Raw genomic sequence first — 20,659 nt, 5'->3', positions numbered from 1 at the left:
ATAGGTCGAATCTCAAGTTCCTTCTTGGGATCCATGCTCTATTTATATAATACGATATTATCAGCAAGTAATAAAACCAATGTGATACCCTTTTTTATCCATTCATTGCATCTGTTTTGACAACATAAAAATAACAAATATTAAATTACATAGATGCCTACTAAGTGATTAGCTTGACTATATACTTTTTATTTCTAATTTAGAAAACATTTTGAATTTGATTATTATCTTTTATTAAATTATAAAATGATGTATTAATTTTATTTTTATATAAGTAAATATATATTTAAAATAATATATAAGATAAAAGTCTTCTAGATTTAAACTTCAAATTTAAAAGATATTTTTTCAATATGTCAATAATACCACACACGAGGCATATTTTCCTTGGTGTGGATATGCGACTAAAACATATACTAAATTTAAGTAACAGTTTCAATGATTAAAAATTATATGTTTTTTAATTTATTTAATAGTCCCAATTATTAAAGGGAATTTTTATTTTCTTTAGGTCTTAGATTCGAATAGATGCGTTTATGGGGTGTGCATGCATTGTTAATAATTAAAAAAAAAATTGTGAACAAATACTATATTATAATCGCATCAAACTATTCAAAAATAATTTATTTTTCTTAAATAATTTAAATTTAAATAATATTTTCTATAGTATATACGAAAATTTCAGAAAATCACTGTGTTTCAGTAGCCAGTAGTAGTGAGTTTTAATAATTGTAATCAAGGGCAAGTAAAACTTGAATCGAAAAATCGATCTTTTCGTCTTGATTAAATTTAAAAAAAAACTTAACTTGTAACTTTATAAATTAAACTTTATTTGAATTTTTTTTGAATTTGAATCAAGTTATAAAATAGAAATCGAATAACTCAAAATTTTTAGTAATTAGTGGATTGATTTTTTAGGTTTGAGTAGAATAGTACCATACTATTATAAATAATAACAATTAAATTTAAAATATAAACTTGAACAAATTGACTCAACTCAAATTTATAAACTAGAATGAAAAAAATCCAAATAAAATTTGAGTTACAAAATAAGACTCGCTCATATACAAAGTGTGACATGCGACACGACAACAGCCTCACAATTTGTAGGACTCACACATGAATGTCATTCAGACCCGTCCATGTACAACCTTTTTGTCCTAATGACATTTTCATTCGAAGGAAAAACAAACTTTTCATTTAATTCTTGGAAAAGTGACTGAGAAAGTTGCAAACGAAGATTTTTGACAATATCTTTTATCGTTTTTCATAATAAATTGTTAGGTATGTCTCATAAATATACTGGTAAAGGAAAGTCTCGTAGAGGGGGTTACGATTATGTGGGTTTGGGGTGCGAGGGATGCGGCCCCACGGTATGGTATAGGGTTATTTTTGTAAATTTGTACTAGGGTTTATTTATTATAAAAGGAGATGTAACCTAGATGTAACCTAAACCTATAAGACATTGAATTGAATAAAAATTCTAGCGTCGTCTAAGACACCGAGGACGTAAGCACATTGCTGAACCTCGTTAAAATTCTTGTGTTCTTTCTGTTTTCTTTACCCGATTATTCAACAATTGGTATTAGTTGTCAGGAGCCAAATTCAAAGTTGCGAAATTCGATGGTTAGGGTAACTTTGGATTGTGGAAAACAAGGGTGAAGGATCTGTTGGCGTAGCAAGGGATCCTGAAGGCTTTGTAACCTACAAAGTCGGTGTTGATGGAGGAGGAAGATTGGGAAGAATTGCAGCAGCGAGCGAACATGAACCATACGATTATGTTTGGCGGACAAGGTCATGTATCACATCATGTATCTGTAGTCTCCAGATGAAATTTGGAAGAAGTTGGAAAGTCAGTTTATGTCCAAATCCTTAAGGACTAAACTTTATCTAAAGTAGCGATTGTATGGGCTGAAGATGTAGGATGATCATGATTTGGCGCAACACGTGAATGTCTTCAATCAAATCGTTTCTGATTTGGCTCGGCTTGATGTGAAAATTGAGGATGAAGACAAAGTGATGATTCTGTTGTGTTCGTTGCCTCCCTCTTACAAACACATGGTTACTACTCTTACATATGGGAAAGAGACTATCAAAGTTAAGGAGATTACTACAGCCTTGTTGGCTCACAACCAGCGGAAGCAGAATGTAGGGGAAAGCTCTCAAGCTGATAGTTTATATGTCAAGGGTAATCGAGACCGTGGATGGAAGCCAGAGAAGACAGGGTCTGGGAAGCAGAATTTCAGATCCAAATCTAGGGATAAGAAGACAAATCACTCTTACAAGTGTAAGGAGGCAGGATATATGAAGTGAAACTGTCCGAAGTTGAAAAAGCAGACCAATTAGAAGCATGATGACTCATCTAAGTCTCTGAATGTGGTCGAGGATGATAATTCTGATTGTAGTGAGGGTAATATGCTCTCTATTTCAATGACTCAATTGACGGATGCTTGGATTCTTGATTCTGGATGTTCTTATCGTATTATGCCAAATAGGTAATGGTTTTCGACATACAGGTTGGTTAATTCTGGTATTATCTATTTGGGTGATGATCGATGTTGCAATTTTGTTGATATTGGTGATGTCAGAATTAAAATGTATGATGGTTCTGTTCGGACGTTGTGTGGTGTTCGGCATATCCCATATTTGAAGAAGAATTTGATTTCTTTGGGCACTTTGCACAAGAATGGTTTTATCCCTAAGGCTGATGAGGATAGGAAAACCATTCGGATTGTTAAAGGAGCTTTGACTGTGATAAAAGAAAAGATGACTACAAGAAATATTTATAGATTGTTAGGGAGTACCGTTGTAGGTGGAGTTCATTCTGTTGAGTCCTGTGATGATACTACCAAACTGTGGCATATGCATCTTGCTCATCTTAGTGAACGTGGTATGACTGAATTACATAAAAGAAATCTGTTACATGGCGTTAAAATTTGTAAGCTCGATTTTTGTAAGTATTGTGTTCTTGGTAAACAGACTAAAGTTCGTTTCAAGATTGGGAAGCACATAACTGAAGGGAATCTTGATTATGTGCATTCTGATGTATGGGGGCCTTCCACGACATCGTCTTTGGGTGGATCTAGGCATTATGTTACTTTTATTGATGATTTTTTCATGGAAAGTTTAGGTGTATTTTTTGAAACAGAAGTCTGACGTTTTGTAGAAGTTCAAGATGTGGAAAGCTGAGGTAGAAAACCAAACAGGATGAACAATCAAGTGTTTGCGGTCTGACAATGGTACGGAGTAAATAGATTCACAGTTTCTAAACTTTTGTAAGGAGCATGGGATTAAGAGGCATTTTAAAGTGCGCAAGACACCATAACAGAATGGTGTTGCGGAACGAATGAACAGGTCGTTCAATGAAAGAGCCAGATATTTGCGGTTGAATGCGGGGCTTCCCAAACACTTATGGGTTGAGGCTGTTAACATGGTGTGTTATCTTATCAATAGATCGCCAAGGGCATCATTGGCTGGGAAAGTTGCAGAAGAGGTATGGACTGGTCATGATGTTACTTTTGATCACTTACAAATTTTTAGTTGTCCTGCTTATGTGCATGTACCTGCTGATGAGAGATCCAAACTTGATGCAAAATCGAATGAGTGCATTTTTCTGGGTTACAAGAAAGGTGTCAAAGGATTTAAGTTCGGGGATCCAGTTACGAAGAAAATTATGATCAGTAGAGATGTTGTTTTTGATGAACAACCCATGTTGCAGCAAAAGAAAGACACGATAGTGGTGGATTTCGAGCAGTTTCCAGTTGAGAAAACAGAAACTTCTCAACCGACTTCTGGTGGTTTCGCTATGGTTGATTTGTAGGATTGCAGTCTCGCCAGAGACAGGGTGAGACAGACGAATATAAAGCCTCCGAACAGATTGGGTTTTGAAGACTTTGTCTCTTTTTTCACTTACTGTTAGCAGTGATGATTCGATTACTTTTCATGATGTTGTTACTTGTCAAGAAAACGACAAGTGGATGGCTGCCATCATTGAGGAGATTGAGTCTTTGAATCAAAATCGTACATAGGAGTTAGTTCGTCTTCCTGAGGGTAAGAAGCCTATTGGTTACAAATGGGTGTATAAGAAGAAACTAGTAGTAACAGAAAAAGAGGGGGAGAAGTTCAAGGCTCGTTTGGTAGCAAAAAGTTTTTCACAACAGAAAGGAGTTGATTATGATGAAATTTTTTCTCCTGTGGTCAGGAACACTTCAATCCGAGCAGTACTTGCATTGGTGGCTAGTTTGGATTTGCATTTAGAGCATATGGATGTTAAAACTTCTTTTTTGCATGGTGATTTAGAGGAGTAGATCTACATGCAGTAGCCTGAAGGTTTCACTCAACCTGGAAATGAGCATTTAGTTTATAGATTGAAGAAATCTTTGTACGGGTTGAAACAGTCTACGAGACAATGGTACAAACGGTTTAACTCCTATATGATCAAGATTGGCTACAAGCGATGTGAGTATGATTGTTGTGTCTATGTTAAGAGCCTTGATGATGATTCTTTTATTTTTATGTTACTGTATGTTGATGATATGTTAATTGCTGCAAAGAACATGAATGATGTTATCGTTTTGAAAACTTTATTGAGTCAGGAATTTGATATGAAAGATTTAGGTGCTGCAAAACAAATTCTTGGAATGGAAATTTGCAGGGACAGAGACTTAAGGAAACTGTGGCTATCTCAACGGGGTTATATTGAGAAAATTCTAGAAAGGTTTGCAATGAGCAGCACAAAACCAGTGAGCACTCCATTGGCGAATCACTTTAAGTTCTCATAAGAACAATGCCCTAAGACATATAAGGAAGCTGAAGATATGGCAAAGGTTCCATATTCTAATGTTGTTGGATGCTTAAGGTATGCAATGGTATGTACTCGTCCTGATTTAGCTCATACAGTTAGTCAAGTTTGTAAGTACATGTCCAAACCTAGTAAGCAACATTGGGAAGCAGTAAAGTGGATATTTAGGTACTTAAAGGGTTCTGTGGGACATGGAATTATTTTTGGTAGTCAGCGGGATAATCCTTTGGTTGTAGGATATGTGGATTCAGACTATGTGGGTGACTTGGATAATAGAAGATCTACGATAGGGTATGTCTTTACTCTTGGTGGAGGGCCTATTTTTTGGAAGTCTACTATTCAATCTGTTGTGGCATTATCTACAAATGAAGTTGAATACATGGCAACGGCTAAAGCTGCAAAAGAAGCTTTATGGCTTACTAGTTTAGTGAAGGAGTTGGGTGTTCAGCAAGGTGGAGTTCAGTTGATTTGTGATAATCAAAGTACTATTCACTTGGCTAAGAATCATGTATATCATGCTAGAACCAAGCATATTGATGTAAGGTTTCACAGGATCAGAGAGTTGGTTGTATCTGGAGAGATTTTGTTTTAGAATGAACATAATGATGAGAATGCCACTGATATGTTCACCAAGCCAGTTACGATAGACAAGTGCATGCATTGCTTGGACTTGTTGAATGTTTCGAGTTGTTAAAGAAGTAAGGTAACCCAACCCACATTGAATGTTTCCTAAGGGGCAGGATATTCGCCAAGGTAGAGATTTGTTAGGTATGGCTCATAAATATATCGGTAAAGGAAAGTCTCGTAGAGGGGGTTACGATTACGTGGGTTGGGGGTGCGGAAGCCCCGCAGTATGGTACAGGGTTATTTTTGTAAATTTATATTAGGGTTTATTTATAATAAAAGGAGATGTAACCTAAACCTATGAGACATTGAATTGAATAAAAATTCTAGCGCCGTCTAAGGCACCGAGGACGTAAGCACGTTGTTGAATCTCATTAAAATTCTTGTGTTCTTTCTGTTTTCTTTACCCAATTATTCAACATAAATTTTGGTAAAAGGACTTCATGAATCGCTCATAATTTTAATTTGACAAATTAATCCTTATTAGAAAATATTTTAATAACCTCACTTTAAAAGGTAACATAGGAATTATACATCTTTTGGGACGGACTTGGTAACCCTCACGCTACCCTACTTCTAATGAAAAATATTATAATAAAATTACATGATATTGCGTGTGGACTCTGAGGCACTGACAAACCACTGATTATAAGTTGAAGAGTTGAAGCAAATTGGGAAATAGATCCAAACAAAGACAGTAATTAAGGCGAATCCAAAGAGATTTAGATTTTTTTTCCCTTTCGATTTCTTTCTCGAAAGCCCTATTTAAATACTTGGGTTTAGCTATCTACTTTGTCACATGCAAATTGTCTCACCTTTCTCATCTTCTTCCATAACTTGTCTCCTTTACTGCTCCTCAGCACTTTTTTATATCTCTCTTACTTTGCATTTGCACCAGCTTTGTAATATACCAACATGTCTAGCAGAAGGTCCAGATCACGGCAATCGAGTAGTTCAAGAATAACTGATGATCAGATTTACGATCTTGTTTCCAAATTGCACCAACTTCTTCCTGAGCTTCGAAGCAGAAACTCTGATAAGGTATTTGCTTAAATAGTTTTTGAGTTCGGATCTGTACTTTTTCTTGTCCTTAAACCCTTAGTTTAGGGCTTCCTTTATACCAAAAAATTATTAAGATCATTAGAGTTATGAGTCAATTTTTTCTTAGATCAGACCATGAAGTTATAATCAAAACAATAGTAATAATGTGAGATATGCCGGTCTTCCCCTATGGTCGTGGTTTTTCGTTTTGTAATGTAACAAATTTTGGTAATTTTTTGACATAGTGAAATTTTCTTTTACTCTATCCATGATTTTTCCCTTGTAGGTTTTTCACATAAATCTTGATATTAGAGTTATGACTCAATTTTTTAGTTTAGAATTTCCTTTATACCAAAAATTATTAGGATTATTAGAGTTATGAGTCAATTTCTGCTTAGATCAGACCATGAAGTTACAATAAAAAAAATTGATACTAGTGTCAGACCTGCAGTGCGAGTGGAATTTTCTTCTCCTATGCATTGTAAATAGAAAATAAGGAATAGGGTTCTGTGATGTAGTGAAATTTTCTTTTACTTTACTCGTTGTTTTTCTCTTCTGGATTTTTACGTAATCATAACGTTCTATGTTTTTTTGTTCGACTGTATTCGTTTGTTGTTAATCGTTCTGATAATCATAACAAAAATGATGAAGAGACGAAAAGGGTTTTCAGACTTTGTAGTTATGGATTAATCAGATGTAATTATTGTTGACAGGTATCGGCAGCGAAAGTGTTGCAAGAAACTTGCAACTACATAAGAAGCTTGCACAAAGAAGTGGATGATCTGAGTGAGAGATTATCGGAGTTACTAGCAACGACCGACAGTGCCCAAGCTGCCATCATCCGAAGTTTGCTTATGCAATAGATCTGTTAAACTTAGGGTTAATAGGTCTGTTTTAGTTTGTCTTATCCCTTTATTTTTCTATATTTGCTCTAGAGCTTTGTTAACTAGCTAGCTAAGAACCTAGTTGAAGTTCAATGCCTAGAAAATCATGGAATTAAATAATATATTTATTATTATTATAATAAGTGATCAGTGATCTTGATCCACTCATCAAGCCTCTCTCAACGTGAAAATGCGATCAAGTCTCCAATTTCAAGATATTAAACTACTTTTAGTACATAACCAAAGCATATTATTTATATATTTATAATGAACTGTTTAGATCAAGTTGGTATTTTCTTGACCTTAAAAATATATTCATCATAGCACGAATCAAGTTACCTTAGTAATTAAAGGGATAGTTATCATCTTTAGGGGTTTCAAGTTTGAACACCATAAATTGTAAGGATGTTTGAACTTATGTTGTCAAATAATTGAAATTCTTTAGAACATATACCATATTGTAATCACTCTAGATTATTAAAAAAATACATTAATAAGGATCAACTACACTGTGTAAAGCCAAAATAGTAGACAAAAGCATATAGTAAATGATTCATAATTAATCAACGGATTAAGATCAGGGATAAATCGAAGAGATCTTGTAATGCAGTCATATCTCTTGAAATCCTTTATAATTTAGATATTTTCTTTATACTTTGTATTAATAATTTAATTTTTCACCTCTAAATTTTATAATTCTATATCCTCTGCATTTCTAATATTACTTAGAAAGTTCACACCTAACTAATCTTTGTACTCCCTCATGAAAAACAAGGATTAGTTACAACTTTAAATAATAAAACAAAGAGTGAGATAGATATAGTAAGTGCTAGAGGAATCCTATAAGAAAAGAATCAAATAATATAAATAAACTTTCCAATATAAAAATTTAGCAATTGCATCACCTCTCCTTGACCTTTTCTTTAATAGTCGGGATGATTATAGATAATATATGCTCATGATAATATATATATATTTTACATGTGCAACTACTCAAACCCAAGACATATAGAGAGAACAACACTCCCTTTAATCATTGAGTCCACTTGATGAATATTTTATTTGACACCGAACCTTTAGTATTAACTTAAGGGTAAAGTACACAAATGATCACTAAACCATAGGGTGATGCTTTGTTAAGTTCTCATACTATTAAAAGAAACAACATAGTCTCTTGATTATAGGACATTGTTTTGTTGAGTCCATTACTATTAAAAGTTACAAAATGATCACCCAACTATTCATATATTCCAAACTCATCATTTTTTCGTTAAAAAATTGAGTGCGGTTTGAGTTGGACATTAACCTATTAACTGGGATATGATAAAACATGATCACAGAATCTCAAAAGAATATCATATCCCAGTTAGCATGTTAATAGCTCAAATGACCATCAATTTTTAATGGAAAATGATGAGTTTGGAACATATTGATAGTATTAATAGTCGGGTGACCGTTTTATAACTTTTAATAGTCAAGAGACTCAAAAAAGCAACACCCTATAATCATAGGACCATTTTATAACATTTAATAATTAGAAAAATCGACAAAGCAATAATTGATATTAATAGTATAAAATGAAAAGAATTTCACAAAAAAAATAAGAATAAAGAGATCATCTTAACTGTTTGTTTTTACTTATTGAATAATCATAAAAAGTATAAAATTAAAAGTTTTACAGTGTAAGTAGATTTTAATCTATATATATAAAGCTTATGTGAAGAATTTGACAAATCCTTTTAAAAGTAAGATTTTTTTATATCATTTTAACTGTTGGGAGTATGGTGCAATATTTTCCGGGCGTTATGGTATGCATGTATGTATCATGAACATATGGGTAGCCCCTGCCTTACGCACTCAAATTAAGCACAAAAGCTGCATGGGGATAAGTAGCTTTGACTCTGTGTTTGTCCTCCACTAACTAATTTATTATATGATTTAAATACCAGTATCGAAAGATAGTAATGGTTAAAAGAATTAGGACCGTAAATGTGTAAAGTTAAATTTAAGTATTATTGACCTAGTCTCAACTCAAAAATTGTAAAATTGAGTTTTAACTCAATTGAAAATTTTAAAAGTTTAAAATTGTCAGTTTGACTCAAACTCAAGATAAAAAATTAAAGCTCGACTCGATTCGAAAACTCTTGAGTTTAAAGTTTTCGAGTTCGAATCAAAATAAAAAACTAAAGCTTGATTCAAGCTCGAAAAATTTGAACTCGAAATATTCTCAGACTTAGCTCGATTGAAGTTTAAACTCGAGCTCAAACATAAACCTTAAATACATGAAAGCCTTATATTATATATGTTTATATATATTTTAAAAAGAACAACATATAAATGTTAATATTATTAATAATTTAATTTAAAAACTCTAAAATCTTAATATATTATTATTTGGAGTTGGTTATGAACTTTTCAAGTCGAGTATCAAGTAACTGGTTTTGGTAGGTTAAAAATTCAAGTCTAATTCATTCGATTCGAGAGTTGACCGAACTTTGATCAAGATGATCTTAAAACACATATCCCTTACAACACCCCAAGGACGTAACCAAAGCCAACCCAACATTTTATACAGTGGCAATGATAAAGGCTGGAGCAATTGCACTGTATACTGCATCCACAACACAACAACACAAACTTCATCTTTTACTCACTTGTAGATTCATCGCTTGAAGGTTTTAAATCCTTTTAAAATGCTAAGTTATTCTTCTCTGCCCTATACATATATTATTGTCCTTCACAGTTCGTGTTATTATCAAGTTTGCTTCACTTATCAAATCACATCAATTACAAGATCCATAACATGTCATGAATGCACATGGTAATTGGTACATTATTATCATGTTGAGAACTTGTAAATATCATAATCTAGATAAAAGTTACTTAATAACTCATAGTAAATGTAAGTTAGACAAACTCAAATATATGGGTCGACTATATGGTACGTGTACGTACCATTTTTTCCGGTAAATAAAAAATAGTACGTCTTTTTAAAAATAAATGTGATGAGATCGGATCCAAGTAAATATATGCGAAGTAAAAGTAAGTAGATAAATGATTGCCACAACAATGAAGTTGTCAAGGCAAGTGCAAGAGATTTAGGTACGGAGGCAGAGTAATAAGGTTTTATGATGTTGTTGATGAGTTGGTTGTCATGGTAAGTTGCTTTAACTAAATGCTAGACAAAGTGGTCATCTGTGCTTTCCCACTATGTCTAGAGACAAGTTTGACGACAATTATTGTCACGAGATGCCACGATAATACATGTCTGAGTTAATCTTGGATTAATTGTCCTCTTTGTGTCAACTCCTTTTAGTAGCTTGAAATCCTCTTATTCCTAAGATAGGTTAGCCTTCATCAACTTTCGTGTAACGAAACTTATATTCAACAATTTAATTTCGTGAACTTAAGTCTTTCGATTCTTAGGTAAATAAATAAGTTGAACATTTATTCCTAAATAACTTAACAACAATTCAAGAAGCAATTGTTCAATAAACATTCAAATTAAATAGGTTTAAGTATACAAAAGGTGTCTAATCTATGTCCATTTTTTCAGTTTAGTGTCGAATGTTTCATTTCGTTACTCAAAATGAGTCAAACTGTGATGGTCTGTTAAGTTTGGCCGTTAACCTATTAAAAATACCACATGACATATTTTTTAATATTTAAAAATGATTTCTGAAAACAAGAAATTAATTAAAATGATTTTTGAACCCTAAACCGTTAACCCAAAACACCCTTTCAAGTTCTCAACTTTCTCTCTCAACCCCACCCCTGTTTACCACTCCACTACCACTTCTCCACCACTAATTCTCCTCTCCAGCTCCCTTCTCACCTCCTCCGTTGCCATCTTTCCCCTTCATCACCTTTCCCCTTCATCTCGTTTATCTCCTCCACCACCCTCTCCTACAACATCGCCATCGATATCATCAAACTCGATCCGAAAAACAAACGCCCTTCACTCCCCCTTAAAAAGCTCGACTATTGCCAACAACGGACCACTCCGTAGGGCATCATCATCATAAGCAATAAGCTCACATTCCTCATTGCGTATAGAACTCCTCTAAAACCATTAAACCCATTCATCTTCAATTCCATCGAAACTTTCTCCTCCAACTTCAACGAAAGTGGTTTGATTCTCGTTTCCATGAACGCCATGTTTTCTTCCTCCAGTCCCATAGCTTCTCTCCTACACCTCGAAATCGCCCTGATCACTTGTTTCCAGACCATGAACTTCAGTGAAATTATAAACAAAAAGGGGAATAAGCTTTGAGAATTTCAACTAGTTACTTGTATGGAAAGCCGGAGATTAAGATGTCTATGATCAAGAGATGAAATTATGTTGAAACTAGAAGAGTTTGGAACTTTCATCCATGAATTCATCAAGCAACTTATCACCAACGAGGAGACGAAGTTTTTCAACAAGTATAAGGGAAAGGACCCTTTGAAGGAATTGGATTGACAGGAAGTTATCGGGTTCCTTGTAAATTTTCAGATTATCCGGAAGAAATAGGAAGAGAGTGAAGAGGAGGAGGGGAAAAGGTTTAATTTTTCATTTTAATTGATTTTTTATTTTCAAAAATTATTGTTTAATAATAATAAAATATGGAAGTGACATTTTTAATATGTTAATAGTTAAATTTAACAGATCCGTCATAACTTGACCCATTTTGAGTAATAGAATGAAACATTAGACACCAAACTATAACGAAATAAACGTTAGACACTAAATTAAAAAAATAGACATAAATTGGACACATTTTATATAATTAAACCAATTAAATAATCAATCATAAAAATAACAACCGTTTAACAAATCATAAAAATTCCAAAACCCTCGCCAAATAATTCAGTTCATGATTAGGTTGAATTCGTTCGAACAAACACAATAGATCGTCAAAAGTAAAATCAAAAGAGAGAGAATATAAAATCGAAAGAAATAAATGATGTTTCCACCAATGTCTTCTGCCAGATCTTCAACAAGCACCTAAGCTTGTTCACGCGGCGGCTTCAATTCACGATGGGAAAAAGATAAAAATGGAGTAAGAGTTATATTCCCTTTAATTTCTTTAAGAGATAATTTCATAATTAAATATCTTCTTATCTTCTGTATCTTTAATTTAAAAAGGAGATAATTAAAAAGAAATTCATATATTTCCTTATCTCCTTTTTAAAAAAGAAATAATTTAAATTATCAAATTCATTTGTCTCCTCCTTTAATTAAAATCATTAAATTTTAATTCTCTTATCTTCTCCTTTAAATCTCAAAAAAGTTGAGGAGATTTGCAGGTCAAATAAATTATGGCTGGCTAGATTTTACAGCTGGCAGGTTGTAATTTCGTCCTCTCTATTCGTCCGCAGCAATTTGCATGGCAAGATTATCCTTCTGTTGTCACGAAAATTTTCCTAGATGGTAATTCTGTTCTATGGAACTCTCCCTCCTTGCTCTGAAAATTATCCTGCAAATGAAGAAAACGTATCAACAGCATTTTCTTCCGAAAAGAAGCATAAACATAGGGTAAGGCATACAAAACAGAAATTATCGAACATATGCAAGAAAATGTAATATGCAACTAAAATGACCCAAAGTACAAGCAATAATTATTATAAAGGTATACAAATTATACTACTTTTTGTGGACTTTTTATTTACATGTGAGAAAGGGTTAACATCATTATAATGCCTGTAAAAATAACGCTTACTTGTTCACAAATATTTTTGTTTAAATTTATGAATGCAGTTAATGTGTTTTCATATTAAAAAAGATATTTTAAATTCTCAAAGATAATCTCAGATTCTCTAATGGTTAAAAGAACCGAAATCAAATTCGAGTATTTAAAAAACTCCACATACTAATCTGTTTTAGAATTTCAAAAGCGAAGTCTATACTGGATAATTTAAGCATTCCCCGATGTCTAGTAGAATATCGATAATTTGACCTCACTCAAGAAGACACCTCAATTTTTGTGAATTATGCTTAAAAAATCAAAACTTACAACCTTTCGAAATACCCCTAATTTTATAACGTCTAAGAGAAATTAGGAATATTTCACGAAGTCCGACGAGTTCGTGATGCATCGTTGGAAAATCAAAGGTAGACTCTTTCACTAAAGAACCTCAACACCCTCCGACGTCTAAAATGATATCAAGAGTCCACTTAACTAAGACTATACTTATTTTAAGTAATGTTAAAAAAACATTTACCGTACACTAGGATCTAATTATGAAAATTTAAGCGAATTAAAAATGATTCACTAACCATTCTAAAATTCTAAGTCTTAATATTCTCTAATTCTAAAAATGTGTACTAAGTTCTCTAAGGCTACAAATCCTATACAATCATGAAAAAAATAAGGTTGAAAGAAATTTAACACTAAGATTAATTTGAAAAGATTCCAACTTGATCAACATCTAGGGCAAAAAGAACTCTTTTCGAACATCTGAATTTAATTTGAAAATAAAATGAGAAAATAAATATTAAATAATTATTATTTTTAGTGAAAATAAAATAAATTTGAAAGATTTTGATTTGTCTAACATCGAAGACAAATCCTTACATACCCATTTAAAAAGAAAATAAGGCTTAATATTTTTATTTGAAACAAGAATAAATCTAGGCCTGTAAATTAACTGAACGTTCAGCGAACCGTTCATGAACCGTGCGGCGGAAGTTCGTTTATTTATTAAATGAACGAACATGAACAAGATTTTGCGTTCGTTTAATTAAATGAACGAACATGAACAAAGAGCTCGTTCGTTCATTTACATTCGTGAACGTTCGATTATATGTTCGTTCATTTATATTCATTTATGTTCGTTCACTTATGTTCGAACAGAGGGCAAGTTGAATATGTTACGAAGATTATTGAAGTTGTTTGGATTTCAAGAAGAATGTTTTGTTGAACAAATTAACTTTAAGGCTTTATTTTGTTCATATAGCTTATTTATGATTTATGTATGTTTTTTTCGTATTTGAACAAATTAACTCTAAAGTTGCAGGTTATATTAATGAATTTTAAGTTGTTATTCTTGTTGTTTACTTTTTTTTACATTCGTTTGTTGTATTTGATTAATTTTTTTTTGTGTTTGTGTTGTTCGTTTATGTTCGTTTATGTTCGTTCGTTCGTGTTAATTTATGTTCGTTTATTATTTAAATGAACGAACATGAACAAGCTATATTCCTTAATAAACGAACATGAACAAAAAAAATTTTGTTTGTTTATGTTCATTTATGTTCTTTTATTTATTAAATGAACGAACATGAACATACTTCCGTTCGTGTGCGTTTGGTTCGTTTATAGGCAGTTCGTGTGCGTTCGGTTCGTTACGGACCTAAATAAATCAAAAGAATTTATATTGCCTAACGTCTAAGACGATAATTTTTCTCTGTTTATTCTTATCCCGCCTTTAAAAACAAATAATTACTTTTTAATTTTGAAAATATAATATTTAAAAATAATAAATCTAATAAATAAATAATTATATATAAGTTCAAAAGAAAAATTAAATATAAAAATAATATTTACATAAAATATATTTATAAATTAATATATCCAAAAAAATATGTGCATTATTAATGCATAATTTATACCTATAAAATATGATATACAACATATAATAATATTATAAACATATTATTTAATATAAATATACATATACTATATAAATATAAAATACAAAATATACCTACATACATAATATACATGCGAATATTAATAACGTAAGGTGACATGTATTTTTGAAAAGGTGACCAAAATAAAAGAAATAGAACCTAACTATCTAGGTTTGAACATAATTAAGTTAAAACAAAACAATTACAAATTTATGGGTTTGAATATAAATATCTAGAAGTTAAAACTAAAATGCTATTAGGATTAAAATGAAAATGGTAAATAAAATGGTTAGAATATAAAAAATACAAATACAGAGCCAAAAAAAACATAAGCATACATAAGGACAATTATTTTCTCATCAAAAGAATTTTATTAATATCGAAATGAGCCGGACCAAATTGTATGCATCGTTAAAAATCTCCCTAGTCCTAGATGGAGTAAAAGAGTGTCATAATGTTTTCCTTAATAGCCCAGCGATGAGCAGGATCAATTAGACTTAAAAATTCTGAATTTGAGAAAAGGTGGTGAAATTTCAATTTTGAAATAATTTGATTTGGAATCGCTATCGACCTTTGGGAATGATCATCACCCCCACAACGCCTAAACATGGTACCCAAACGATTATACATTGTCTAAATATCAATATTGAGAATTGCAAGCTCGAACATATATTAAAATTATGATTCTTTTGTTCATTCGAATTTATTTTGAAATGAGTTATTTTTTTAAAATGGTTTTCGACTCAGAAAATGAGTTAATTCACTCGAACTGGTTCAAGAAGGATGTCTTTTCGATTCAAGAAAATCAACGAAGATCGTCATCTTTTAGAGTTAGAATACTAACTTTTAAATTCTCCCAAACCAAAACATCATTGTCTTCAAATTTATTAAAACCAAAACATAATGACAAGTAATAAATGCAATGGGCTCTCCTCACAAAATGATTATTATTATTATTATTAGAAAAAAAGTTGCATCATTTTTTACGAATTCTTGAAAATGCAATTCCCTTTTAGTTGGGAGATTTTTTCATGGGCTCTCCTCACAAAATGATGTTTCCTTAATTTTATTGATACTTTTAAAAATACATATAATATTATATTAAAATTTTTTCAAAAAACACTCAAATAATGGATGCTTTTTGTATGAACAATTATTGGAAATGAACTTCCTTCGTAGTTATAAGATTTTTCCATGGATTCCCCTCACAAGAAGACATTGATTTAAGTTTTACTCAATATTGAAAATGAAATGAAAAATATTACGAAATTAAAAAAAATCGGATATAAACCGAAACTTTTGTGCAAAAATTCCTCGGAAACACGATTCTCTTGTAGTTGGGAGATGTCATCATAGATTTCATTTACAATGAAATTTGTCTCTCATGTACATAAAAATATTATGATTTATAATAAAATAAAGTTTGAATAATACATATAATATAAAGGTATGTGCATATAAGGAGGTAAGGGCCATATTAAACAAATAAAAAAATACGGTGATTAAATATCTAAATCAATAATCGTTGATTGAGGACTAAATCAAACATAAATGGAAGCATCAAAGGACTATTCATGCTATAAACCTGCTAACTTAGAGTTTAAAATATCTATCAAATATTTGTTATATATTAGCAATAAAAAATGAAGGACTAACATGGATACTTTACAGATTAACATCCAAAATTAAAAACACAACATAAATATGATAAAGAACAAACAAGGCTGAAATATAAATAATGTAAAGCATAAGCACTGTAAATAAATAAACCATAAGAGATATTGATGACTAGAATAAAATAAATTGCAAATTAATATGCATAAGTAAAAATTACAGAAAGTTAAATGTTAGAATTCAAAGGACCAAAATTAAAGTCTGGAAATTAAAGAGGCAAAAAATTAAAATACTGAAAAATGAAGTGCTGGAATAAAAATAACAAAAATATTAAATTGCATGAAATTAGAAGATAGGGGGTTATTTTTTAATATTTTACCCGAACTATAAATAATGTGAATCATACTCCGGGCAGGTCATCGCAAAGTCGTAAAATTAATTTGAACAATAAAAATAAAATAGTTAGCGGGTTAGTTTTAGAATTTTACCCGATTCATAAATAATATGGATCATACCCCGTGGCGGGTCACCGCAAAGTTGTAGAATTAATTCGAGTGTTATGATAAATTAAAGGCAGGTCAATGACCAAATTAAAAATAACGAAAATAATAGGCCAAAAATCAAACAAATAAAAAAGGAATGCAGTAACCATAATGTAAAAATGTGTTTAATGTAGAGGGCCACGAGCGTGATTTTCCCATTAACCTAGATATATATTATATTTTTTTGTCATTTTAGGTAAAACCTAAAACTTTTTTTTCCTCTCAAATCCTCTCCCCTCTCACTTCTCGATCGACCTCCTAAGGCCCAAGAAAACCCACCGACCACTGTAGATCGATGACCACTTGCTTTTTCGACCGCCGCTAAAGCCCTCACTCTCTACCCTAGATCGTAAATCAAAGCCCATGAAACCAAACAAAGAACCCTAGCCCCTTTATTTTCTCTCGACCGAAACCAAACAACCCCTTCCATGCAGTAAATAAATTGTTTTCACTCTTCGGCCACCACCACCAGTGGTCGATCGATGCTAGACCAAACCTAAACAAACCAAAACTTAAGGAAACTAAGCAAAGACCCCCTAAACTGTCGAGTGACTCTCGACCTTTGGACTTCTGGCGACAATGACCCCTAAAGACGGTGTCTTTTTCCTCTACGATGACCTCTCTACACCAATAAGGTGTTCAAAGGATAAGGTAAACAAAATTAAACCCCTCTCTCTATATTTTTCTTCCTTTTTTTTTAAAAAAAGAATGTTTTGCATGCAAAAACACTAAAAATTACCTTGAAGTATCTGTGTATTACTTTCAAATCTCGAATGATTTTGGGGGGTTTCGCACCCTTTTACATTAGTTTTTTAGGCTTAGATATACCTTCAAAAATAAATAAAATAAATTAATAAAGGGTCTTTCGATTCTGGTTTCTTTTACTCTTTTGTTGCATGTATGAGAAAAGCAAAACATCAGGCTCCTTTTTCGTTGATGGCTTAATAGTGGTTGATCTAACGGTTGGGAGAGGCCCTCGACAGTCTTCGTTATCCTTTTTTCATGGGGATGCTCTGCCATTGTCATGGCATAGGGGACATGGCAGTGGTGCTCGCTCGATCTCTGGCCTCGGGTACAACCGACGTGGCACACAGAGCTAGTGTGGGGACAGATTGGAGCGCGTGGCTACTGAAGATGTTATTTTCGACGCGTTGGGGAAGGTGGAACAACATGCGCGTGCAATCGACGCAGGCATATCAACGATCAATCTTCATTGGTAGCGGCAGTGTTGAAGTATCTTATGGTAACACATTAATCCTTGATTCATTTGGGCCGTTGGATCTAAAACAGATCCAACAGTCGAAAAGTGGTTGCACAACATCTCTTGTCTAGGGTAATGAAAATCCTAAAGTTGCTCTTGATCTAGACCGTTGGATGTGTCCAGATCTAACGGCTCCTACTGAACGGCGCTAGATACTAGCATCAGAAAACCTTTGCTGCTTGGGTTTTTGTTCGTGGGCCTACCTTGGGCTTGTCGGCTGGATTGGGTCATTTGGGTTGTTGATTGCTTTGCTTGATTTACCTTGGTTTTATTGATTGAGATTGTAATATATTTGGACCAGCACATGTAAATGAATATTAGGATTCTTTCATATATATATATATATATATATATAATCGATGCCTTTATAACATATACTTAATATAATTATGGATAACCCAAAACATATTTAATATTTAAAACTTACTATATATATATATATATATATATATATATATATATATATATATATATATATTTAATTAGATTACGATAACCAAATTATATATTGAATAGAACCGAAATTGAACTTTATATATATATATATATATATATATATATATATATATATATATATATATATATATATACACACACATTGTAACAATGAACTATAAATAAAAGTCTACAAAATATATGATATAATAATACTAGTAATAAATTAATACTGATAATTAAAAACTACAATTAAGAATAATAATTTTAAAGGAGGAAATCAAATTGAAGTCCGGACTAAATATAGTGCCTACAGAGAGTACATACAATTTGGATAAAAAAACTTGCAACAATAACATACAATACGATCCAAAGGTCCAAAAAAAAAAAAAACAAGTCAGGACTAGTCTACACACACGCAGCAGCCACTACACCAAAATCGCAGATCTAAAGACACTAGAAACGTATCTATATCTGCAATTACACTTCAACCAACACCAGAGAAGTAAACAACACTAATAAGCAGAAGTTCTCCACTAAAACAAAGAACAAAACCATAAGCTAACACACCCAACAGAGGACTAAATCACTATAGATTGCACAAATCAGCAAAGATAAATTCGAGCATCTATTGCCAGCAAAACAAACTCAAAGGACCTAAACAAGCAGCACAGATGCAGACCAAAGCACTGGAAACGATCTATAGAATACACCAAATATAAGGATACCGCCAAGCCTTGAACAAGGAAGATCCACGCATACTGTCTGAATTGAGACCATTCGCCATTGCGTTACTTAGCCTGGAACATAGTAGAATTCGTGTCTCCCAATTCTCTTCGCTAAACGGTCTATCTCCAAAAAAACTCGGCCACCAATTCTATGGTCTAAGAGACACATTATCTAACCATTTAATGACAATAAACAAATCAGACTCAATAACCAACGGAGCCTTCCTAATCCATCCCACTTCCAAGAAAACTTATAAAGCCACCTGTACAGCGAGAATACCAGCGAAGACAAATCCTAAACCATCAAGGCCAAAAACCATCCCTCTAATCACCCTCCTGAGTATGTAAAATACCTCTGCACCCTGCCTTACCAATATAATTCGCTCCTCCTACATTCAATTTCAAATCACCAGTCACCGGAGGGGACCTGGAGGGCAATGACGCCTTCCAGGATAGCAACCTCAGATTGTCCCACCCCTCCTCAAGAATGAAGGAGTCCTCTCTATTCGAAGCCTTAATCCAGAAAAGCGCCCGCAGATTAGCGAAGAAAAGCACATCGACAAAATTTGCAGCTTTACCATCAAAAACATTATCGCTTCTTGCTAACCACAAACTCCAAATCGCCGCTCTAGCCGCAATCAACCATAAACTCCTTTGGATCCCTGACAACTGAACCCTAAATAAAAATTCCAGCAAGCTGCACACATTTGATGGCGGAGCTCAGTGGGTGCCTCACCAACCATAAGATGATTCCCAAAAACCAGACACTGCAACACATCTCACAAAAATATGCATAACATCTTCACATTCCACTCCACACCAAGGACATAAGCAAGTCGAATCCTCCAACAAAATGTCTTTCTTTCTTAAAAGCATTTTGTAGGCATTCTATCGATAGAAAGAAACCTCATGAAACTCTTGACTTTTAGCAGAACTTTCAAACTCCAAACACCATCAAAGTTGAATATAGAATCAGCCACTTCCATGTTTAAAATTAACTCCAAAAACTTTTTGACTGAGAAACAGTCAGGCTTGTCATGGACCCAAACCAACCTATCACGATCGAACGATTGTAATACCACCTCTTTAACTGAATCTGCAATCTGCCTAACTACCT

General features: G+C 32.7%; 2 protein-coding genes across 2 annotated transcripts; one reads left to right on the top strand and one right to left on the bottom strand.

Moving 5' to 3' along the window:
- The first annotated feature begins 6,340 nt into the window (after nucleotides 1-6,340).
- Nucleotides 6,341-7,329, top strand: LOC120168845 (transcription factor ILI6-like). Its single transcript, XM_039177132.1, has 2 exons — nucleotides 6,341-6,466; nucleotides 7,180-7,329. The coding sequence occupies exons 1-2, from the start codon at nucleotides 6,341-6,343 to the stop codon at nucleotides 7,327-7,329; spliced, it is 276 nt and encodes a 91-aa protein (XP_039033063.1).
- Nucleotides 7,330-11,181: 3,852 nt separating this feature from the next.
- LOC120168851 lies at nucleotides 11,182-19,601 on the bottom strand. Its single transcript, XM_039177135.1, has 5 exons — nucleotides 19,543-19,601; nucleotides 19,385-19,442; nucleotides 11,700-11,830; nucleotides 11,350-11,617; nucleotides 11,182-11,256 (listed from the first exon to the last, which is right to left on the bottom strand). The coding sequence occupies exons 1-5, from the start codon at nucleotides 19,599-19,601 to the stop codon at nucleotides 11,182-11,184; spliced, it is 591 nt and encodes a 196-aa protein (XP_039033066.1).
- Between the last annotated feature and the right edge of the window lie 1,058 nt (nucleotides 19,602-20,659).

Source organism: Hibiscus syriacus, unplaced genomic scaffold (assembly GCF_006381635.1).
Source record: "Hibiscus syriacus cultivar Baekdansim isolate YM2019G1 unplaced genomic scaffold, ASM638163v2 tig00111721_pilon, whole genome shotgun sequence".
NCBI lineage: Eukaryota > Viridiplantae > Streptophyta > Magnoliopsida > Malvales > Malvaceae > Hibiscus > Hibiscus syriacus.
The sequence above is the reverse complement of the archived record's forward strand: the minus strand, read 5'-3'. Positions and strand labels throughout refer to the sequence as shown.